Source organism: Mustela putorius, unplaced genomic scaffold (genome assembly GCF_011764305.1).
Source record: "Mustela putorius furo isolate JIRA1106 unplaced genomic scaffold, ASM1176430v1.1 tig00000596_pilon_pilon_pilon, whole genome shotgun sequence".
NCBI lineage: Eukaryota > Metazoa > Chordata > Mammalia > Carnivora > Mustelidae > Mustela > Mustela putorius.
This window is the reverse complement of record NW_025421428.1, coordinates 4,997,404-5,022,876: the sequence shown is the minus strand read 5'-3', so window position 1 is coordinate 5,022,876 and position 25,473 is coordinate 4,997,404. Positions and strand designations below refer to the sequence as shown.

General features: G+C 41.9%; 1 protein-coding gene across 1 annotated transcript; it reads right to left on the bottom strand.

Annotated features, from left to right (window-relative positions):
- Positions 1-9,943: 9,943 nt before the first annotated feature.
- Positions 9,944-10,971, bottom strand: LOC123392821 (olfactory receptor 1L4-like). The gene has a single exon (XM_045082912.1). The coding sequence runs from the start codon at positions 10,874-10,876 to the stop codon at positions 9,944-9,946; it is 933 nt and encodes a 310-aa protein (XP_044938847.1). The 5' UTR covers positions 10,877-10,971.
- Between the last annotated feature and the right edge of the window lie 14,502 nt (positions 10,972-25,473).

The following is a 25,473-nucleotide window of genomic DNA, read 5'->3' as shown; positions in this document are numbered from 1 at the left end:
TAATCAAATCAAAAAATGGGCAGAAGAAATGAACAGACACTTCTCCAGAGAAGACATACAAATGGATAACAGGTACATGAAAAAATGTTCATCATCATGAGCCATCAGGGAAATTCAAATCAAAACTACATTGAGATACTGCCTTACACCAGTTAGAATGGCAAAAATTGAAAAAGGAAGAAACAGCAAATGTCAGAGAGGATGTGGAGAAAGGGAAACCTCTTACACTGTCAGTGGGAATGCAAGTTGGTGCAGCCACTTTGGAAAACAGTGTGGACGTTCCTCAAAAAATTAAAAATAGAGATATCCTATGACCTGGCAATTACACTTCTTGGTATTTACCCCAAAGATACAGATGTAGTGAAAAGAAGGGCAACATGCTCCCCAGTGTCCATAGCAGCAATGTCCACAATAGCCAAACTGTGGAAGGAACTGAGGTGTCCTTCAACAGATGAATAGATAAAGAAGATGTGGTCCATATACATAATGGCATATTACTCAGCCATCAGAAAGGATGAATCCCCAGCTTTTGCATCAACATGGATGGGATTGGAGGAGATTGTGCTGAGTGAAATAAGTCAAGCAGAGAAAGTCACTTATCATATGGTTTCATTTACTTGTGGAACATAAGGAGTATCATGGAGGACATTAAGAGAAGGAAGGGAAAAATGAAGGGAGGGAATTGGAGGGGGAGATGAACCATGAGAGACTATGACTGTGACTCTGATAAATAAACTGAGGGTTTTAGAGGGGAAGGAGGTGGAGGGATGGTTTGGCCCAGTGATGGGTATTAAGGAGGGCACTTATTGCATGGAGCACTGGGTATTATATGTAAAAAATGAATCTTGAAACACTACATCAAAAACTAATGATGTACTGTATTTTACTAACATATCATAATAAAACATAATAATTAAAAAAAAAGAATTCAGTGATTCTGACTGCTGTTGAGAAGTTGGTTGAGAAGTCTCTGTGTCTCAAGGATGAGAGCTCCACTTACTTGCAATACTTGTTTGCTGCCCCCAGGGGGACCGTTGGTAGGAGATAACTTGAGCTGTCTAGTGCAAGATATTTAGACATCCTGCCTATCCTGAGATTTTGATATGAAAATGCAGTGTTAACAAATGATTCTAGTAGAATTCGGAAATGAAGTGCCTGTGCCTCCTTAAAAATTTACCCTTTAAAACTTTTTTTATAAAGGGGTGTGTGTGCGTGGGTGGTTCTGTCAGTTGAGCCTCTGACTCTTGGTTTTGGTTCAGGTCATGATCTCAGGGTGGTGAGATCAATCCCCGCATCGAGCTCTGTGCTTTGTGCGGAGTCTGCTTGAGATTCTCTCTCCCCTTTTCCTCTACATGCCCCCCCAATAAATAAATAAATCTTAAAAAAAAATAGTTTAGCCTCCCTATCCCATCAATGCCCCACCTAAGGGGAATGTAGGACGAGGCTTCCTCACAACTCTTGGGATGAATAAGAAGCACCATGGGTCTTGATTCACAGTCAATTTAAGAGTAAAAATGGAAGGTCTTTTCATTTCTTTCAAAAGCACAATTACCATAACGTCATTGGATTCCATGTCTTCTTAAGCTTATGTTATTTACATACATTATTTCACCACCTTCTCACTGTGTAAATGAGATGATGTGTGCAAACACATTTTGACATGGTGTAGCACCATGTAAATGAAAGTTTTTATGGTTAGTAGTAAAACATATTATGTTCCCGCCCCCCCCCAAAAAAAAGTTGAGTGGAAGAGTTAGGTGAAGCTTTCTACAGGTGTTAAGTATGATTGCTCATGTAATAAGTCTGAGAATGACATTTAATTTAATTTATTTACTTTAGATTTATTTATGCTTGAGAGAGAGAGAGAGAATGAGGATGGGCAGACTGGGAATCTCAAGCTGACTCCCCTGACTGAAAGCCAGTCATGGGGCTCTCAGTTCATGAGCTGAGCTCAAACCAAAATTCTGTTGCTTAATGGACTGAGCCACCCAGACACCCTAAGAAATGACATTTTAATGATGGTGCTGATGCTCAGTTAGCGGTGGGAAGGACCAGGAGGGACTTAGGGTGTTTCTAAGACTTTTAATGATGCTTTCCCACTTTTAAAGGTATTTACTCCTTTCCCTTTTAGATGGGAAATAAAAACTATTCCTCTGCTTCACAACTTCCTCTATCGGCATTCCCCACGTTGTGGGCATCTGTCGTTTCGGATTGGTATTCCCTCCGTGCTTCCTCACCACTGATGCAGGGCCCTTCTCCTAGCTGCCAAGCCACATCAAATCTGGGCCTACAGACTTGGAGTACAGCATTTCCTTCCTAAACAGGACATAAAAGTGCTTGGTGTGTAATGTGCTGGTGAAAGCTGCCCATCATCCACACTCCTGCTCCTGTGAATGAGCAAGCACAGCTGGGAAGTGACTTAACCGGAGAAGGTGCAGCTACGCTTTCTTGGGAAGGTTCTGGGCTTAGCACTTGTCCACTGACTCCTCACACTAGCACCATGTTGTTAGAAGCATTGCTTTCCTCTTTATAGAAAAAGAGACTGACGTTCAGAGAGCCACACAGCTAGTAAGTGGCATAGCTGAGACTGAAAGCCAGGTAGGTTCGATTTCAAATTGTGTTTTTTCCACACTAAACAATGCTATGACACCTGTCCCCCCAAAACATGCACGTGTGGTTGAGAATGATGCTGGCATGTCCTCTCTAACAGAAGTCCTCTTACTTTCCAGTGTCTCATGCCTCCTGCTGACCCACTCCTCCTTCTCCCTCCACTGGGCCCACTCACTGGAATCTTTCAATTTCCTTCTTTCCTACTGCCCTTACTGCCTCCCACTCTATTGAAACCAAATGCTCCCCCCTCTTCCTTACCTTTAGAGAGGAATGGTTGCAGGGGACTCTGGACCTCAGTTCTGTCAGATTCTGAGAAAATAGCAACTCTCCTTTTTCAGCATCATTACCTGACTTAGAGTGTCTCCTGGGTCAGGTTTTTAGAACCCAGTCTCTCCCTTGACCACCTTCTTCCCACACTCAGCAGAAGGACAAACACATGCAGAGCACCTTGAGCAGATGCATCCTGCGTGGGGGTCCTGCAGAGCCCTTTCCAGGCATGGTCCTTGTCTGTTTAGTTCTGTGAAATTTCTCCTTTATGCCTACTTTTCACTCCTGTATCAGATTAGAGCTTGACCCAGCCATTCCCAGCTGTTAAAGTGTAGCTTCCAAGGCAAGAGGACATTGGGAAGATGCCTTCTGGATTCTTTTTCATGAATAATTGTCTTCTGATGGACCAGAAGTGCTGAAAGTGGGGAAGTGGGACTTTTGCTGAAACCCAGTCTGTTGTGACCCTCTGCTGAGCTGTCAGTGCCTCACCCACATGTCTCCTAGGGGAGGCACCCACTTCATCACAGCCCTTCCTGGCCATCTTCTCAGTCAGGGTAGTGTAATAGCTATCAGTGAGATGGTGCTCGTATGTGCCAGACACTGCTTTACACACTTGACATACATAAACCATTTAGTTTTTACTAAAAACAGCCCTTTTCACAGATAAGGAAAGTGAGGCACAAGGAATTGAAGTGACTTACCTAAGTCCACACAGCTAGAAGGGGGTGGAGTCCAGCTTGAGAATGTGTGCTCTTGTCCCCTGCATTATGCTTTCTCGTTCACTAGTTTTCCTGCTGACCTAGTTTCTCAGAGGAGGGAAGTCTGAGGCTCTTGGTTTGTGTGATGTGGGCTGTGCCCCCTAAAGGCAGGGACTGGTGCCTTGCACAGAGTAGGTTCCCCAAAAATGTGTGATATATGATCAAAAAGGGATGAGAGAGAGAGAGAGAGAGAGAGATGAAATCTGTTGGCTTTTGAGATGGAGGAGAGAAGATAGGATTAGGAAAAGGGAGGAAGGTCATCTGAAGAGGTTGACACCCAGTGTCTGTTCCCAAATCCCTCAGCCTGCCTACCTGTGGGCCTGACAGTGGAGGATCATGCCCGGGGGTTGCCAGGGAGTTAAGATCAGGCTCTGAATCTCTGAGGGAACAGGCCAGGGCAGGTGTAGATCTACTCTCAGAAAAGTGCTCTCTCTTCTTTTTATCTTACCGTGGGTGTTGATGATGGAAAGGGAGACCTAGGAGCCTGTCCTCTGTGAATGCCAGAGCCCTGGGGCATTGGCCCTGTGGTCTTCCCAGGAGAGAAGAACATTCCTGATGTCCTTACTGACTCTGTGTTCAGGAGCTTGTTGGGAACCTGGGCTCTAGAGGCGTAGCCCCATATCCTCGTGAAGGGAATTAGGCCATGCATCAATAGGGATGGAGGTTTTCATGCACCTGTATGGGAAGTATGTACATGAACATGTGAGTTCATGCACACATGCATGGGCTCCTATATGCATGTTTGTGCAGACTTATGTGTGCCTACCTGGAAGGAGAGGGGATGGCATCTGACATCTCCAAAGTTCTGTGTTTGCATGCGTGACTGTGTGTAGGTGCAGGTGTGGTGTTCTGGGGAAGGGATTAAGATGTGGGTTCTGGAGCCAGTTGGAGAGACTCAGATGCTGGCTCTGCCTTGTACAGGCTGTGTAGGTTTTACAACTTTAGATAGTTTTTTTAAGTGTTTACTTGAATTCAGGTTAATTAATATACAGTGTAATATTAGTGTCAGGTGTACAAATAGCAATTCAATACTTCCATACAACACCCTGTGCTCACCACTACAAGTGCTCTCCTTAATCCCAATTGCCTGTTTCCTCTACCCTCCCCTCTGCTAACCATCATTTTCTTCTCTATAATACTGAAGTGTCTGTTTCTTGGTTTGCCTCTCTCTATTTTCCTTTGCTCGTTTGTTTTTTAAAGTTTTACACATGAATGAAATCATATGGTATTTGTGTTTCTCCGACCAACTTACTTTACTTAGGATAATGCTCTCTAGCTCCATCCATGTTGTTGCAAATAGAAACATTTCATTCCTTTTGATGGCTGAGTAATATTTCATTACACACACACACACACACACGTATATACCACCTTTTCTTTAGCCATTCATCAGTGGATGGACACTCGGGCTGTTTCCATATTTTGGCTATTTCTGATAATGCTGCTATAGACATCAGGGTGCATATATGTCTTTGAATTAGTATAATTTGGGTAAATACCTAGTAGTGCAATTGCTAGATCATAGGGTAGTACTATTTTCAACTTTTTGAGGAACCTCCATACTGTTTTTCAGGGTGGCTGCACCAGTTTGCATTCCCACCAATGGTACAACAGTGTTGCTCTTTCTCCACATCATCACCATCACCTGTTGTTTCTTGTGTTGTTGATTATAGCCCTTCTGACAGATGTGAGGTGTTATCTCACTGTGGTTTCAATTTGTTTTTCTCTGGAAATCAATGATGTTGAGCATCTTTTCATGTGTTTGTTGGCCTTCTGTATGTCGTCTTTGGAAAAAATGCCTGTTCATGTCTTCTGCCCATTTTCCAGTTGGATTATTCCTTTTCTGGGTTTTGTTGATTGTTTCCTGATATTCTTTAAACATTTTTTTCCTATAGTGGACTTAATTTTTTTTAGAGCAGTTACAGCACCACAGCAAATTAATTACATGGTACAGAGCATTCCTACATACTCAAAGCCCTCATACATTCACAAATCCCCTAATTATCAACAGCCCCATCAAAGTGCTAGAGTTGCATTAATTGATGAACTCCACTAACACATCATCATCACTCCAATCCCTAACATACATTAGGGTTCACTCTTAGTGTTGTACATTCTTTGGGTTTTGACAGATGTCTACTGACAACATTATAGTATCATAGAGAATAGTTTCTGGGGCCCTAGCATCTTTGGTGTTCTACCTATGCTCTGGAAACTACAGATCCTTTACAGTCTCCCTCACTTTTCCTTTTCCAAATATTACATAATAGAATAATATAGGATTGAGTCTTTTCAGATTGGCTTCTTTCATTAAGCACTATGTATATAAGGTTGCTCCATGTGTTTTTCAGATTTGATGGCTCATTTATTATTGTACTGAATAATAATTTCATGGTCTGGATATACCACTATTTGTTTATCCACTCACCTACTGAAGATACATACTCAAAAATAGCTTGAGATGATTTTCCTGTAACATGGGGGGTGCAAAAATCTTATTCTGCCACCTGATGCAGTCTTCTGTGCTGTGTATGGTGCTTCAGTTCAGAAGCCTGACCTCTATCCCAGGTTCCCAGATTTATGGTGGCTCCAGGAGGGGTCTCTGTATGGGTACTGTCTTCTACTTTGCCAGTGAGGTGGAGTAGTCCTCTGACTTGCCAAAATCACTGATAAATTAGGGTTGGAGTGGAAGCCCTTCTTTTGGTTCCTTACCTGGTTTCTGATTCCTAGGCTGCCTCTGATTTAAGTAGCAGCTCTCCCACCTCACTAACAAGGGGTAGTTGTTTGTTGGGTTATGGTGGGGCTTGGTGGTGGATGGATTGGTTTAGGGGAATCGAAAAATCCCAAGGCATTCTGCTAGGAATCTGAGAGCTGACCATGGTAAAACAAGTTTGGGACCAGATCCCTAGTTTTTTGATGGCCATGGGGACCTGGTTGGTTTCACCTACATCTTTTGAACTTCTCAGTTCCATTAAACACTGATTATTTCCATTTTGTGCAGGAAGAGCAGGGTTACCTATGGTGCAGAACAGTAGGACTCTGACTCAGATGAACTGAGTTTCTGGGTATATCCCTAAGAATTTCTTTATGGCATGTGCCTGAAATTCCTGATATAGTCAGAGACAGTGACCTCTAGAACACATCTCCTGTCCTGTAGAACACATGCAGTGGCTGTGGACAAGCTTGGTGGTATTTTTATTTAGAATTGCACACCAGGTTCATCCTAACTAGCTCGCTTGGTTGTTCCATGTATAAGTTCTGCTGATGGAAATCTGCTGGAGATTGCTTGGCAGGGAGGAGATTCTTCTGCTGTGGGCGGTGGGGGTCGGTGGGTGGAATATATCCATATCTTCATCTCTTGAAATTTCTTCTACTCTTGGATTATATGACTACTCCTTTTCTGTCCTTTTTGTTAATGTCTTCTCTATCAGACTCTTCAATGTCAGAAATATGCAGCACTATTCTAGAGAATAGTGGTCATCCTCAGCATTCATGTTTCACACCCTTCCTAGTTTATGTCACACACTCTGATTAAAATGCAAAGTATGTTCAAGGAACTAAATTTTTCTTAGTTTAGTATTGAGCAAAATCTCCAGCATTTACATATATTTATATATATAAAATGAGCTTGCAGTAGAAGTGCCTGATACATTTCCCTTCACAGTTTCCTCATCAAACAGCATGTTTCTGGTATTATTCTACTGTTGAATTCAACCAGCCTCACAGGTTATCTGGCTATATGGTGGGAGGGGGAGCTGTCGAGGGTTTTCCTGGTCTGCTCCCAAGGGCCACGTAGAAGTAGTTCACCTGACTTGGCAAGGTGTTCAGAAGGCATACTTAGACCTTTGCTCTGACTGTATGTACTCCAGAAGGGATTTATTCCATTCTTACTGATGTTGATTAGCAAATTTCCAAGTTCACCGTAGGCTCCTTTGTTTGGATAGCAAAACTTTGATTAAGCTTTTTCAATACTACCTACCAACATCAGCTCATCCTTCAGAAGGATGGCAGGATATCTTATGGAAAGTGCTTCCTATTCTGACAGAGACAGCACTCTAGCTATGACTGAAAAGGTTAGGACTATCCTGGGGGCCAGACTGGTACAGATTGGTAAATTTACCCCAATGTGTTACCTCATTGTCACTTGTCATGTACTTTATGGAATACCTGTAGGATTACACCTAGAAGATCTTCATTTCTTTTTTTAAGAAAAAAATTATTTATTTATTTGAGAGAGAGAGAGCAGGAGCAGAGGGGCAAAGGGAGGGGGACAAGCTGATTCCCTACCAAGCAGGGAGCTGAACATGGGTCTCTATCCCAGGGTTGTGGCCTCATGATGGGAGCCAAAGGCAGATGCTTAAGTAGCTGAACCACCCAGGTGCCCCAAAGATCTTGATTTCTTAATGACTATGTGATATTGAGAAAAAGGAGTCTGGGACTGATGGCATAGGGGACTTAGAAAAAAGCTATGTTTGGTTTCCTGGGACCAAATGACTTACATTTAGAAGTACTAGAAAGTATAATTAATGAATTTATGTATTCCATATATGCCAGGCATTTTTTGCTTTTAAAAATTAGTTGAGTATACTTTGGTTCAATTGATAGCACAAGAATAGAGGAAGTAGGAAGAGTTCAAACATTGTGGGCAAGCATCCCAAAACTGAGTGACGGGTGGGAGATAGTGTTGCAAGACAGGTATGCCCGTAAAATATGAAGGCAAATGTAACTTGAGTTTGTTTTTGAGATTGCTGGTTGCTTTCTGATCAGTGGAGAGAACACAGTGACAGCAGTGGCTGGGGCCTTAATGTGGAGCCCTAAGTTTTCCCTGTGTTCCATTAGGTCCATCATAGACCTCTGGTTATATCGTTATCAACAAAAGTCTGATATTCAAGTTAAGCTCCTGCCTTCAACAAATTTATGATTTAATTGAGGCCAGATTACACAGGCAGTGTAGAATCTTCTGTTCTTTTTGTTATTGAAATTGATAACCAGGGACAACTGATTAAGCAACAAATACCCAGTTGTGTATTAGTGTGTAATTATTGTTGTGTAGTAGTCATTAAATCTGTTCACTCAGTCCTTTTGGGTCTCCATTTGACAGATACACTGTTGAATTATGCTTCCTGATTCCCTTGAATTTGGAATGGGTTATGAGATTAGTTGTTGACACTAAGTTGTGGTCACAAGTGGTATGAGTCGCATCTATTCACATCTAGACCAGAGGATTCAGATGCCAGTGCAAAATCTTCAAGTTTTCTGCAGCTTCTGATAGAATGATAATGGTGTCTGCTCCATCAGCTTGGTCCTTGCATGTTTAAAATGAGTAGCACCCTATGCTTTTCAATGGTGAACCTGCAATGTCAGTATGAAATAAATACTTCATGTCAAGGTAACGATTTTGACATTGTTTCCTCAGCACAATGAGCTTATCCTGATGGTCACACATTGCTTTTTTCCAGGATATAAAGGACATTCGAGAGGCCATCATGGCCATGTGGACAAACAGAGAATTCAGAGGGAAAAGAAAAGGAGTCAAGTGCTGAGAGTTCATTGTGAGGACACCTTGGTGTTGAGTGGGGGACACTACATCTGCTTTGAAGATTCTCCACATTTCCAGCCTTCCATGCTCTCTGTTCTCAAACTGAACAAGCCTCCCAGGGCTTCCACTGTCCCTCAAACACATTACAGTGTTTATTGCTTCTTTCTCTTTGTGTGGGACCCACTATTTGGAATACTCTGCCATTTCCTGCTGTATTGAACTTTTGTTTGTCAAAATCAATCCATCCTTTTTCAAAAAAATTATTATTATTGTTTATTATGTTATGTTAGTCACCATACAGTACATCATTAGCTTTTGATGTAGTATACCTAGATTCATTGTTTATGTTAAGGACAGTCTTAGAAACATAATTGCAAGAAGTTTTCCCCAATTTCTACCAAATTCATGTAACTTCTTCATCTCAAAACCAACAGGGCTTTGTACTTTCTTGAGTACTAGCCAAAATCTAGCCCATAGAGGAGGTATTTGAAAATAGCTTTGTTCCACTTAAATATAGCTTTATTTGGCAGAAACAACTTTCCTGAAATGTGGATTCCTAGCAATACTTGGCTTGGGATTGCCCATGTAATTGGTCAAAGTCATTGATAGAACAAAGTGCCCTAACTTCTAGGTCAGGGCTCTTTTTGTTTTCCAGAAGTACCTGCTATGACCTGTTTGGGTCCCATGGGAAACATGGGTAGGAGGGAAAGATAATGTGATCATCTCTTGGGTCATCTCCCAATTAAGGTGTTCCATCTATTTTTTCTTTCTACAAGTGAATTCTGTCCCTTAATTTCCTCAAACCCCTCTTCATATCTTTGTTCCTCAGGCTATAGATAAAGGGGTTCAGCATGGGTGTCACTACTGTGTACATGACTGTGGCTACCCGGTCCTTCACCACTGAGTACATGGACAGGGGCCTAAAGTAGACGTAAATGACACTCCCATAGAACAAGGCCACGACAGTGAGGTGGGAGCCACAGGTGGAGAAGGCCTTCCACTTGCCAGCCACAGAGGGAATTCTGAGCACAGTGATGATGATTCGCAGGTAGGAGAAGAGGATGCACAGGAAGGGGGTCGCGATGACAGCCAGGGTCTCAGTCATGACCACTATCTGGCTGGAGGATGTGTCAGAGCAGGATAGCTTTAGCACAGGCTGGGTATCACAAAAGAAGTGCTTGATGACATGGGAGGCACAGAAGGACAGGCGGGACATGAGTAGCACCCGGAGCAGGGAGTGCAGGTGGGAGATGGTGCAAGAAGCCAGCAGCATGAGGTGGCAACGCCGTGGGTTCATGACCACATCATAATGGAAGGGGTTGCAGATGGCTACCAGCCGGTCTATGGCCATAGAGGCCAACAGGTAGCTGTCAGTGTTCCCACAGGCCATGAAGAAGTACATCTGGACCAGGCAACCCACGAAGGAGATAGCCTTGGTCTCTGATAGTAAATTTGCCAACATCTTGGGCATAATGACTGTTGTGAAGCAGATATCTGTGAAGGACAGGTTGCTGAGGAAAAAATACATAGGGGTATGGAGTCGAGAGTCAGAATGTATGGCCAGAATGATGAGTATGTTGCCCATGACAGTGACGAGGTACATGATGAAGAAGATGGCAAAGAGTGGTTTCTGTAGCTGAGGGTTGGAAGAGATGCCCAGGAGGATAAAGCCTGAGTCGCTGCTGTAGTTCTTTGTCTCCATGTCTGTGCCTTCGTGGACAGGGTGTGGAGAAGCAGTTGGAGAGACGTGAAGGGCGATTTCATCAAGTCACCTTCCTCCCTAATCTCCAGCCTATGGAAAAATCCTTCTGCTTTGCTAGAATTTTGAAGGGCATTTACTTTAAGAAACTACTGGGAAGACAGAGTAAATCCAACACGGAAAAAATAAAAAAAATTCTAATCTGCTTTCTCAATAAGAAGCTAAAGGTTTATCCCAAGTGTCTTAGGAATCTCCATAGCCTAAGATGTGTGAGTTCTTCTCAGTTCTCTTTTTAAATATTCTTCTTAGGTTGTTTCTTGACCATCTGCTTATTCCCCCCCGCCCTTTTCCCCTTCATGTTCCAGGGAAGAAGCTATTGGGTTTTGCCTGGAGTCAGGATACTTTCATTGAAGGCGTATCCATGAATTGTGTCCTCTCCCAAGGATTCTGTCCTACTCTTTAGAGCAGAGGTGGTGGCTGTGGTAATGGGCATAGGATAAAAGTGAGCATCAGTGACATCGGTGCTCCTTGGTATCCACAGAAATTAGATGAGCTTTGCCTAAGTCTTTATAGCATAATCTGCTTCATGCTTCATGTTTATTTAAGTTTTTTTTGTTGTTGTTGTTGTTTGCTAAAATGCTCTAGATACATAAGGATTTTGTTTCAGGGCTGCCAGTCATAATAGGAATACCACCATCAAAAGTTTACATTACTGAGTTAAAATTTTAAAGTATATATTTTTCTGATTAAACAACTATGAGATACTTATTCTCAACATTCAAATGTCATTGGAATAGAAAGCTTTCAACATTAAGTCCCTTCCTTACCAATATCATTGATAAGAAACACACATTAAAAGTTATGGTCATTTTGTGAGTTGCTGGAGGTCTTAACTAACCCTACTGTGGTATCATTTCCAAATTTGTATGTGTATCAAGTCCTCTTGTTGTACACCTTAAACTTACACAATATTTCATGTCCATTACACCTCAGTAAAACTGGAGAGAGAAGTCGATTTTCTCAATTAATAACATCCAGTGTGCCTATAATAATACCCAAGGGCATTTTTAATGGGAGTTGAGAAGGTCATTGTAAAACTCATCTAGAGGAGGAAATGGCTATAGAAAGACAAGATAATTTTTGAAAAGATTGGAATAACGGCAGAGAAGTTTTCTAACCAAAACTCAAAGCATGTAATAATGAAACACAGTAAGATAATGTTATACACAGAGAAAAACAGATGAGGGGTCAACTTTAAGAACTCTATATACCTGTACTTGGACATGTATATAGACCTTGAACTATGTGCTACTTCATATAAAATGTTTATTTCATAATGATGAAAAATGGATGACATACTATATATGATACTTAATATTATGGTAATTATATCTTTAGAAAAGATAAGGCTAGATTTCTATCTAACACACATAGAAATAAATCCCATATGAATGAATGAACTAAAAGGAAAAATATCCAAACTGTGAAGTAAGTATTAGCCAAAAAACAGTGTATATTTAGTGGTCTCAGAACAGGGATAGCATTCCAATGAAGAAAAAATGTAGAGGCTTATTAACAAAATACTGTACTCAAAAATGTGAAAATTATACCAAAAGAGATAATACATAAAGCTAAACTTTACAGTAATCACTCAAAAAAGTATCTTCATCACATTTACCAAAACCATGGAGAAAATGTCCAGCTTCTTTAGTAACCAGAAAACACACATTTGACTGAAATACAGTTTTCATCCTTTGGATGGTCAGTGCAGTTTCTTTTTAACATACATTTAGAAAAAGAGCCTGACATGTACTGATAAAGAGAGGGTATAATCATTATACCCTTTCTGGTAATCTCTATCAGAATTGAATGTACATTTATTTATTGAATAATTACCCTTACAGAAATCTACTCTGTAGAGAGAGTAGTACATGTGTAGCACAAAGATGTGTACACCTTTTTATCTTATTATTTTAGCATTGCTTTAATGTCAAACAAAACACTATAAACAAACAAAACACTTCCCAGAGAAACATCCTAAGTACCCAAAACAGGTGAATTATTAGAGCATTTTATAATGCATTCTTTTTACTCATAAAGAAATAATGTGGCTCATGTCAGCCAACATTTATTAGTATATGTCACACGGTGAGCTGAGTGCTTGGCATGTCTTTTTTCTTTCTTTCTTTAAATTTAAAGTCAGTTAGCTGACATATAGTAAATCATTAGTTTCAGATGTTGTGTTCAGCAACTCATCAGCTGCCTATGTGCTCATCACATCATGTGCCTTATGTTACACACTGAGCTAAGTGCTTGGCATGCCGTTTTTCATTTTATTTTCTCCAAATACCAAAGATAGGCATTATTATTATCTCTATTTAACAGATAAAAAATAGAATTGAACAAAGTTAAGTGACCAGATCCCATAGTTAGTAAGTGGTAGAGCAGGAATTCTTCTCTTTTCTTCTAATTTATTTTATTTATTTTTGAAAGAGAGAGAGTACAGGCACATGCTGGCACAGGTGAGGGGCCAGAGGGAGAGAAAGAGAGAGAGAATCTCAATCAGACTCCCTGGTTGAAGTCAGGTTTGATCCTGACCCTGATATCATGACCTGAGCTGAAAATCAAGGGTCAGATGCCTAACTAGTGAGCCACCCAGGCACCCCACAGAGCTGGGATTTTTTTTAATTCAGGCAATCTGATGGCAGAGGAGAAGCCATTTATTGTTAAGCTATATTACCAAGGTTACACTACTGTTCATGATATTTTGTTAAAAGCAGGTTAAGGAATGATATATATATAGAATAATCCCTTTTTTGTGAAGCAAAATTCTTTCTTTATGTGTTGTGTTTGTCATGGCTTGTGTGTTTACTTATGTGTGGCTTCCTTCTGAAGTGAGATTGAAGACATGCAGTGAGGAGTTCCTTCCATGTTTCACTTTTTATTTTATTGTTCATATTTGAAAATATTGGACATCTATTTCTTTATATTAATTGTACATCCAAAACTGAAAGTTCCCTATACTTCCAGTTTTCAGAGAGCTAGAGTTGTGTGCATATTTCAAAGTTTTTTTTTCTCTGCATAGATCCAGGCAAATGCTATATACAATAATGTGGTCCGTGTGTCCATGATGCTTTTTTCCCCACAGTTGGTGTTACAGAGGATATTTGTGTGTGTGTGTGTGTGTGTTGCACTCATGAGACAGTTTTCTCTGGTATCAAATGCATCCTGAGATGTGGAAGGCTGAGTTGGAGTGTATGAACTTTGAATGTTTTAATAAACACTCCCAATCTAAGACACATACACCTTTCATCCCACTGTTGGGCAGGGTATTCATTTGACTCTCTGGACTTTTTCCTCCATCTCCTTCACCATGTCTTTCAGCCTCACTGCTAGGACGTCGTTTTCCCTGCTAGTGAATGGCCAATGATCCTCTTTGGGCTTGCACCTGGAATTCCCCAGATCTAGGCAGTATTTCTCAGGGGCAGTAGTTACCCCCATCCCACTGAGCTGATAAAATTGTGTATTTCCTTATGCCTTGGGCAAGTCACTGTCTCCCTAGAGCTGTCAGTAAGATATGCTGGTTCTACTTTCTGTCCTGCTACTCCTGTCATCTGGACACTCTAATGCCCCTTAATATACACATATACCTGTGATACCATCACATTAAGTTGCATTAAATATGAGCAGTTTTTTTGTTTATCAATTATACCTTAATAAGGGTATAGAAAAAAGAAGGAGAAGGGGAAGGGATAGAGGGAGGGAGTGAAGGGGGAAGAAATGGGAGAGGGGAGAGGGAGGAAGAACAGGAGGCTAAGAAGGAGAGGAAAAAGAAAAGGCACCACAGCCTGTTATCTCTACAGATTTACCCACACGGGTAATGATAAGAGGACGCTGCCCATTTGGAGGTCCCTAAATATTTTCAAAAGCAGAGCTGAAAAGAATTCAGTGATTCTGACTGCTGTTGAGAAGTTGGTTGAGAAGTCTCTGTGTCTTAAGTCTCTTGAGTCTCAAGGATGAGAGCTCCACTTACTTGCAATACTTGTTTGCTGCCGCCAGGGGGACCGTTGGTAGGAGATAACTTGAGCTGTCTAGTGCAAGATACTTACACATCCTGCCTATCCTAAGATTTTTTTTTTAAATTTTTAAATTTATTTTCATCGTAATGGTATTCATTGTTTTTGCAACACACCCAATGCTCCATGCAATCCGTGCCCTCTCCATTACCCACCACCTGGTTCCCCCAACCTCCCACCCCCTGCACCTTCAAAACCCTCAGATTGTTTTTCAGAGTCCATAGTCTCTCATGGTTCACCTCCCCTTCCAATTTCCCTCAACTCCCTTCTCTTCTCTAACTCCTCTTGTCCTCCATGCTATTTGTTATGCTCCGCAAATAAGTGAAACCATGTGATAATAACATGTGTTGGAGGGGATGTGGAGAAAGGGGAACCCTCTTTCACTGTTGGTGGGGAATATAAGTTGTTGCAGCCTCTTTGGAGAACAGTGTGGAGATTCCTCAAAATTAAAAATAGAGCTTCCCTATCACCCTGCAATTGCACTACTGGGTATTTACCCCAAAGATACAGATGTAGAGAAAAGAAGGGCCATCTGTACCCCAATGTTTATAGCAGCAATGGCCACGGTCGCCAAACTGTGGAAAGAACCAAGATGCCCTTCAGTGGACGAATGGATAAGGAAGATGTGGTCCATATACACTATGGAGTATTATGCCTCCATCAGAATGGATGAATACCCAACTTTTGTAGCAACATGGATGGGACTGGAAGAAGTTATGCTGAGTGAAATAAGTCAAGCAGAGAGTCAGTTATCCTGAGATTTTGATATGAAAATGCAGTGTTAACAAATGATTCTAGTAGAATTCGGAAATGAAGTGCCTGTGCCTCCTTAAAAATTTAGCCTTTAAAATTTTGTTATAAACGGGTTGTGTACCTGGGTGGTTCCGTCAGTTGAGCCTCTGGCTCTTGGTTTTGGTTCAGGTTATGATCTCTGGGTGGTGAGATCAATCCCTGCATCGAGCTCTGTGCTTTGTGCGGAGTCTGCTTGAGATTCTCTCTCCCCTTTTCCTCTACATGCCCCCCCCCGCAATAAATAAATAAATCTTAAAAAAAAAATAGTTTGGACTCCTTATCCCATCAATGCTGGTTTTCCCTGACCCACCTAAGGGGGATGTAGGAAGAGGCTTCCTCACAACTCTTGGGATGAATAAGAAGCACCATGGGTCTTGATTCACAGTCAATTTAAGAGTAAAAATGGAAGGTCTTTTCATTTCTTTCAAAAGCACAATTACCATAATGTTATTGGATTCCATGCCTTCTTAAGCTTATGTTATTTACATACATTATTTCACCACCTTCTCACTGTGTAAATGAGATGATGTGTGCAAACACATTTTGACATGGTGTAGCACCATGTAAATGAAAGTTTTTATGGTTAGTAGTAAAACACATTATGTTCCCGCCCCCCACCCCCAAAAGAGTTGAGTAGAAGAGTTAGGTGAAGCTTTCTACAGGTGTTAAGTATGATTGCTCATATAATAAGTCTGAGAATGACATTTAATTTAATTTATTTACTTTAGATTTATTTACCCTTGAGAGAGAGAGAGAATGAGGATGGGCAGACTGGGAATCTCAAGCTGACTCCCCTGACTGAAAGCTGGTCATGGGGCTCTCAGTTCATGAGCTGAGCTCAAACCAAAATTCTGTTGCTTAATGGACTGAGCCACCCAGACACCCCAAGAAATGACATTTTAATGATGGCGCTGATGCTCAGTTAGTGGTGGGAAGGACCAGGAGGGACTTAGGGTGTTTCTAAGACTTTTAAATTATGCTTTCCCACTTTTAAAGGTATTTACTCCTTTCCCTTTTAGATGGGAAATAAAAACTATTCCTCTGCTTCACAACTTCCTCTATCGGCATTCCCCACGTTGTGGGCATCTGTCGTTTCGGATTGGTATTCCCTCCGTGCTTCCTCACCACTGATGCAGGGCCCTTCTCCTAGCTGCCAAGCCACATCAAATCTGGGCCTACAGACTTGGAGTACAGCATTTCCTTCCTAAACAGGACATAAAAGTGCTTGGTGTGTAATGTGCTGGTGAAAGCTGCCCATCATCCACACTCCTGCTCCTGTGAATGAGCAAGCACAGCTGGGAAGTGACTTAACTGGAGAAAGTGCATCTACGCTTTCTTGGGAAGGTTCTGGGCTTAGCACTTGTCCACTGACTCCTCACACTAGCACCATGTTGTTAGAAGCATTGCTTTCCTCTTTATAGAAAAAGGGACTGACGTTCAGAGAGCCACACAGCTAGTAAGTGGCATAGCTGAGACTGAAAGCCAGGTAGGTTCGATTTCAAATTGTGTCTTTTCTACACTAAACAATGCTCTGACACCTGTCCCCCCAAAACATGCACGTGTGGTCGAGAATGATGCTGGCATGTCTTCTCTAATAGAAGTCCTCTTACTTTCCAGTGTCTCATGCCTCCTGCTGACCCACTCCTCCTTCTCCCTCCACTGGGCCCACTCACTGGAATCTTTCAATTTCCTTCTTTCCTACTGCCCTTACTGCCTCCCACTCTATTGAAACCAAATGCTCCCCCCTCTTCCTTACCTTTAGAGAGGAATGGTTGCAGGGGACTCTGGACCTCAGTTCTGTCAGATTCTGAGAAAATAGCAACTCTCCTTTTTCAGCATCATTACCTGACTTAGAGTGTCTCCTGGGTCAGGTTTTTAGAACCCAGTCTCTCCCTTGACCACCTTCTTCCCACACTCAGCAGAAGGACAAACAGATGCAGAGCACCTTGAGCAGATGCATCCTGCGTGGGGGTCCTGCAGAGCCCTTTCCAGGCATGGTCCTTGTCTGTTTAGTTCTGTGAAATTTCTCCTTTATGCCTACTTTTCACTCCTGTATCAGATTAGAGCTTGACCCAGCCATTCCCAGCTGTAAAAGTGTAGCTTCCAAGGCAAGAGGACATTGGGAAGATGCCTTCTCGATTCTTTTTCATGAATAATTGTCTTCTGATGGACCAGAAGTGCTGAAAGTGGGGAGGTGGGACTTTTGCTGAAACCCAGTCTGTTGTGACCCTCTGCTGAGCTGTCAGTGCCTCACCCACATGTCTCCTAGGGGAGGCACCCACTTCATCACAGCCTTACCTGGCCATCTTCTCAGTCAGGGTACTGTAATAGCTATCAGTGAGATGGTGCTCGTATGTGCCAGACACTGCTTTACACACTTGACATACATAAACCATTTAGTTTTTACTAAAAACAGCCTTTTTCACAGATAAGGAAAGTGAGGCACAAGGAATTGAAGTGACTTACCTAAGTCCACACAGCTAGAAGGGGGTGGAGTCCAGCTTGAGAATGTGTGCTCTTGTCCCCTGCATTATGCTTTCTCGTTCACTAGTTTTCCTGCTGACCTAGTTTCTCAGAGGAGGTAAGTCTGAGGCTCTTGGTTTGTGTGATGTGGGCTGTGCCCCCTAAAGGCAGGGACTGGTGCCTTGCACAGAGTAGGTTCCCCAAAAATGTGTGATATATGATCAAAAAGGGATGAGAGAGAGAGAGAGAGAGAGAGATGAAATCTGTTGGCTTTTGAGATGGAGGAGAGAAGATAGGATTAGAAAAAGGGAGGAAGGTCATCTGAAGAGGTTGACACCCAGTGTCTGTTCCCAAATCCCTCAGCCTGCCTACCTGTGGGCCTGACAGAGGAGGTTCATGCCCGGGGGTTGCCAGGGAGTTAAGATCAGGCTCTGAATCTCTGAAGGAGCAGGCCAGGGCAGGTGTAGATCTACTCTCAGAAAAGTGCTCTCTTCTTTTTACCTTACCGTGGGTGTTGGTGATGGAAAGGGAGACCTAGGAGCCTGTCCTCTGTGAATGCCAGGGCCCTGAGGGCATTGGCCCTGTGGTCTTCCCAGGAGAGAAGAACATTAGTGAAGTCCTCACTGACTCTGTGTTCAGGAGCTTGGTGGGAACCTGGGCTCTAGAGGGGTAGCCTCATATCCTCAGGAAGGGAATTAGGGCCATGCAGCAATAGGGATGGAGGTTTTCATGCACCTGTATGGGAAGTATGTACATGAACATGTGAGTTCATGCACACATGCATGCTCTCCATTTATTCATGGTCTCCTATGCACATCTGTGTGTAGACTTATGTGTGCCTACCTGGAAGGAGAGGGGATTGCATCTGACATCTCCAAAGTTCTGTGTGGGCATGCATACCGTGTCTAGGTGCAGGTGTGTATTCTGGGGTAGGGATTAAGATGTGGGTTCTGAAATACTTCAAGCAGAGAGAGTCAATTATCATATGGTTTCACTTATTTGTGGAGCATAACAAATAGCATGGAGGACATGGGGAGATAGAGAGGAGAAGGAGTTGGGGGAAATTGGAGGGGGGAGGTGAACCATGAGAGACTATGGACTCTGAAAAACAATCTGAGGGTTTTGAAGGGGCGGGGTGTGGGAGGTAGGAGTACCAGGTGGTGGGTATTAGGGATTGTATGGACCACTGGGTGTGGTGCAAAAATAATGAATACTGTTATGCTGAAAATAAAAAATAAATTAAAAAAAATTCCTTGGAGGGACAATAACGAAAAAAGTTGAGAAATGGTGACATAGTCTAAGATCACATTACCTGTTTCATAACACCATCATACTAATAACTCCTCTTGATGTTTTAGCCAAATAAAATCCTTATAACTGTTAAAAAAAAATGTGGGTTCTGGAGCCAGTTAGAGAGATTCAGTTGCTGGCTCTGCCTTGTACAGGCTGTGCAGGTTTTGCAACTTTAGACAGATTTTTTAGTGTTTATTTGAATTCAGGTTAATTAATATACTGTGTAATATTAGTTTCAGGTATACAAATAGTGATTCAACACTTCCATACAATACCCTGTGCTCACCACTACAAGTGCTCTCCTTAATCGCCATTGCCAGTTTCCTCCATCCTCTCCTCTGCTAACCATCAGCTTTTTCTCTCTAGTAGTTAAGTGTCTGTTTCTTGGTTTGCCTCTCTCTGTTTTCCTTTGCTCATTTGTTTTTTAAAGTTTTACACATGAATGAAATCATATGGTATTTGTGTTTCTCTGAATGACTTACTTAGCATAATGCTCTCTAGCTCCATCCATGTTGTTGCAAATAGAAACATTTCATTCCTTTTGATGGCTGAGTAATATTTCATTACACACACACACACACACACACACACACACACACACATGTATGTACCACCTCTTCTTTATCCATTCACCAGTGGATGGGCACTGGGTCTTTTTCCATATTTTGGCTATTTCTGATAATGCTACTATGGACATCAGGGTGCATATATGTCTTTGAATTAGTATAATTTGGGTAAATACCTAGTAGTGCAATTGCTAGATCATAGGGTAGTACTATTTTCAACTTTTTGAGGAACCTCCATACTGTTTTTCAGGGTGGCTGCACCAGTTTGCATTCCCATCAATGGTACAACAGTGTTTCTCTTTCTCCACATCGTCACCGTCACCTGTTGTTTCTTGTGTTGTTGATTATAGCCCTTCTGACCAATGTGAGGTGTTATCTCACTGTGGTTTCAATTTGTTTTCTCTGAAAATCAATGAGGTTGAGCATCTTTTCATGTGTTTGTTGGCCTTCTGTATGTCATCTTTGGAAAAAAATGCCTGTTCATGTCTTCGGCCCATTTCCCAGTTGGATTATTCCTTTTCTGGGTTTTGTTGATTGTTTCCTGATATTCTTTAAACATTTTTTCCTGTAATGGATTTAATTTTTTTTAGAGCAGTTACAGCACCACAGCAAATTAATTACATGGTACAGAGCACTCCTACATACTCAAAGCCCTCATACATTCACAAATCCCCTAATTATCAACAGCCCCATCAAAGTGCTAGAGTTGCATTAACTGATGAACTCCACTAACACATCATCATCACTCCAATCCATAACTTACATTAGGGTTCACTCTTAGTGTTGTACATTCTTTGGGTTTTGACAGATGTCTACTGACAACATTATAGTATCATAGAGAATAGTTATTGTGGCCCTAACATCTTTGGTGTTCTACCTATGCCCTGGAAACTATGGATCCTTTGCAGTCTCCCTCACTTTTCCTTTTCCAAATATTACATAATAGAATAATATAGCATTGAGTCTTTTCAGATTGGCTTCTTTCATTAAGCACTATGTATATAAGGTTGCTCCATGTGTTTTTCAGATTTGATGGCTCATTTATTATTGTACTGAATAATAATTTCATGGTCTGGATATACCACTGCTTATCCACTCACCTACTGAAGATACATATTCAAAAATAGCTTGAGATGATTTTCCTGTAACATGGGGGGTGCAAAAATCTTATTCTGCCACCTGATGCAGTCTTCTGTGCTGTGTATGGTGCTTCAGTTCAGAAGCCTGACCTCTATCCCAGGTTCCCAGATTTACGGTGGCTCCAGGAGGGGTCTCTGTATGGGTACTGTCTTCTACTTTGCCAGTGAGGTGGAGTAGTCCTCTGACTTGCCAAAATCACTGTTAGGTTAAGGTTGGAGTGGGAGCCCTTGTTAAGGTTCCTTACCTGGTTTCTGATTCCTAGGCTGCCTCTGATTTAAGTAGCAACTCTCCGACCTCACTAACAAGGGGTAGTTGTTTGTTGGGTTATGGTGGGGCTTGGTGGTGGATGGATTGGTTTAGGGGAATTGAAAAATCCCAAGGCAGGGGTGCCTGGGTGGCTCAGTGGGTTGAGCCTCAGCCTTCGGCTCAGGTCATGATCTCAGGATCCTGGGATCAAGTCCCGCATTGGGCTCTCTGCTCTGCAGGGAGCCTGCTTACTCCTCCTCTCTCTCTCTGCCTGCCTGTCTGCTTTCTTGTTATCTCTGTCTATCAAATAAATAATAAATAAAATCTTTTAAAAAATCCCAAGGCATTCTGCTAGGAATCTGAGAGCTGACCATGGTAAAACAAGTTTGGGACCAGATCCCCAGGTTCTTGATGCCCATGGGGACCTGGTTGGTTTCACCTTCATCTTTTGAACTTCTCAGTTCCATTAAACACTGATTATTTCTGTTTTGTGCAGGAAGAGCAGGGTTACCTATGGTGCAGAACAGCAGGATTCTGACTCAGATGAACTGAGTTTCTGGGTATATCCCTAAGAATTTCTTTATGGTGTTTGCCTGAAATTCCTGATAGTCAGAGACAGTCACCTTCAGAACACATGCAGTGGCTGTGGTCAAGCTTGGTGGTGTTTGTATTTAGAATTGCACACCATGTTCATCCTAACTAGCTCGCTTGGTTGTTCCATGTGTAAGTTCTGCTGATGGACATCTGCTGGAGATTGCTTGGCAGGGAGGAGATTCTTCTGCTGTGGGGGTTGGTGGGTGGAATATATCCATATCTTCATCTCTTGAAATTTCTTCTACTCTTGGATTATATGACTACTCCTTTTCTGTCCTTTTTGTTAATGTCTTCTCTATCAGACTCTTCAATGTCAGAAATATGCAGCACTATTCTCTAGGTCATCCTCAGCATTCATGTTTCACACCCTTCCTAGTTTATGTCACACACTCTGATTAAAATGCAAAGTATGTTCAAGGAACTAAATTTTTCTTAGTTTAGTATTGAGCAAAATCTCCAGCATTTACATATATTTATATGTATAAAATGAGTCCATAGTGAGTTTGCAGTAGAAGTGCCCGATACATTTCCCTTCACAGTTTCCTCATCAAACAACATGCTTCTGGTATTTCTCCACTGTTGAATTCAACCAGCCTCACAGGTTATCTGGCTATATGGTGGGAGGGGGAGCTGTCGAGGGTTTTCCTGGTCTGCTCCCAAGAGCCAAGTAGAAGTAGTTCACCTGACTTGGCAAGGTGTTCAGAAGGCATACTTAGACCTTTGCTCTGACTGTATGTACTCCAGAAGGGATTTATTCCATTCTTACTGATGTTGATTAGCAAATTTCCAAGTTCACCCTAGGCTCCTTTGTTTGGATAGCAAAACTTTGATTAAGCTTTTTCAATACTACCTACCAACATCAGCTCATCCTTCAGAAGGATGGCAGGATATCTTATGGAAAGTGCTTCCTATTCTGACAGAGACAGCACTCTAGCTATGATTGAAAAGGTTAGGACTAACCTGGGGGCTAGACTGGTACAGAATGGTAAATTTACCTTAATGTGTTACCTCATGGTCACTTGTGTAGGATTACACCTAGAAGATCTTCATTTCTTTTTTTAAGAAAGATTTTATTTATTTATTTGAGAGAGAGAGCAGGAGAAGAGGGGCAGAGGGAGGGGACAAGCTGACTCCCTACCAAGCAGGGAGCTGAACATGGGTCTCTATCCCAGGGTTGCGGCCTCATGATGGGAGCCGAAGGCAGATGCTTAAGCAGCTGAACCACCCAGGTGCCCCAAAGATCTTGATTTCTTAATGACTATGTGATATTGAGAAAAAGGAGTCTGGGACTGATGGCATAGGGGACTCATAAAAAAGCTATGTTTGGTTTCCTGGACCAAATGACTTACTTATTATAATTACTTAATTATAATTAATGAATTTGTGTATTCCATATATGCCAGGCATTTTTCACTTTTGAAAGTATTGGAGTATACTTGGTTCAAACGAAGGCACAAGAATAGAGGAAGTAGAAAGAACACAAACCTTGTAGGCAAGCATCCCAAAACTGAGTGACGGGTGGGAGATAGTGTTGCAAGACAGGTATGCCCGTAAAATATGAAGGCAAATGTAATTTGAGTTTGTTTTGGGGATTACTGGTTGCTTTCTGATCACTGGAGAGAACACAGTGGCAGCAGTGGCAGGGGCCTTAATGTGGAGCCCTAGGTTGTCCCTGTGTTCCATTAGGTCCACCATAGACCTCTGGTTATATCATTATTGCCGAAAGTCTGATATTCAACTTAAGCTCCTGCCTTCAAGAAGTTTGTGATTAGTAAAAGTGGGTGGTTGTTCAAATTTGATGACATAATTGAGGCCAGATTCCACAGACAGTGTAGAATCTTATGTTATTTTTGTTACTGAAATTGATAATCAGGACAACTGATTAAGCAACAAATACCCAGTTGTGTATTAGTGTGTAATTATCATTGTGTAGCAGTCGTTAAATATGTTCATTAGGTCCTTTTGGGCCTCCATTTGACAGATGCACTGTTGAATTGTGCTTCCTGGCTCCCTTGTGTTTGGAACAGATCATCAGATTAGTTGTTGACACTAAGTTGTGGTCACAAGTGTTATGAGTCACATCTAATCACATCTAGACCAGAGTGTTTAGATGCCAGTGCAAAATCTTCAAGTTTTCTGCAGCTTCTGATAGAATGATAATGGTGTCTGCTCCATCAGCATAGGTCCCTGAGTGTTTAAAATGAGCAGTACCCTATGTTTTTCAATGGCGAACATGCAATGTCAATATGAAATATATATTTGGTGTCAAGGTACAATGATTATGACATTGTTTCCTCAGCACAATGAGCTTATCCTGATGGACACACATTGCTTTTTTCCAGGATATAAAGGACATTCGAGTGGCCATCATGGCCATGTGGACAAACAGAGAATTAAGAGGGAAGGGAAAAAGAGTCAAGTGCTGAGAGTTCATTGTGAGGGCACCTTCGTGTTGAGTGGAGGGCACTACATCTGCTTTGAAGATTCTCCACCTTTCCAGCCTTCCATGCTCTCTGTTCTCAAACTGAACAAGCCTCCCAGGGCTTCGCACTGTCCCTCAAACACATTCCAGTGTTTATTGCTTCTTTCTCTTTGTGTGGGTCCCACTATTTGGAATACTCTGCCATTTCCTGCTGTATTGAACTTTTGTTTGTCAAAATCAATCCATCCTTTTTCTAAAAAATTATCATTTTTTAAATTATGTTATTTTAGTCACCATATAGTATATCATTAGCTTTTGATGTAGTATACCCAGATTCATTGTTTATGTTAAGGACAGTCTTAGAATCATAATTGCAAGACTTTTTCCCCAATCCCTACCAAATACATGTAACTTCTTCTTCTCAAAACCAATAGGACTGAGGCGCCTGGGTGGCTGAGTGGGTTAAAGCCTCTGCCTTCGGCACGGGTCATGATTCCAGAGTCCTGGGATTGAGCCCCACATCGTGCTCTTGGGTCGGCAAAGAGCCTGCTTCCACCTCCCCCCTGAACCCACCCCTACCTTTTCTGCCTGCCCCTCTACCTACTTGTGATCTCTGTCTGTCAAATAAATAAAAATCTTTAAAAAAGAAAGAACAATAGAACTTTGTACTTTCTTGTGTACTAGACAAAGTCAAGACCGTAGAAGAGGTATTTGGAGATAGCTTTGTTCCACTTCAATATAGCTTTATTTATATACATGGCAGAAACAGCTTTCCTGAGATATGGATTCTTAGCAGTACCTGGCCTGGGACTGCACATGAAAGTGGTCGAAGTCATTGATAGAAATGAAAACAAATGCCCTAGCTTCTAGGTCAGAGCTGTTACTGCTTTCCAGCACTACCTTCTATGACCTGTTTGGGTCCCATGGGAAACACGGGTAGGAGGGAAAGATAATGTGATCATCTCTTGGGTCATCTCCCAATTAAGGTGTTCCATCTATTTTTTCTTT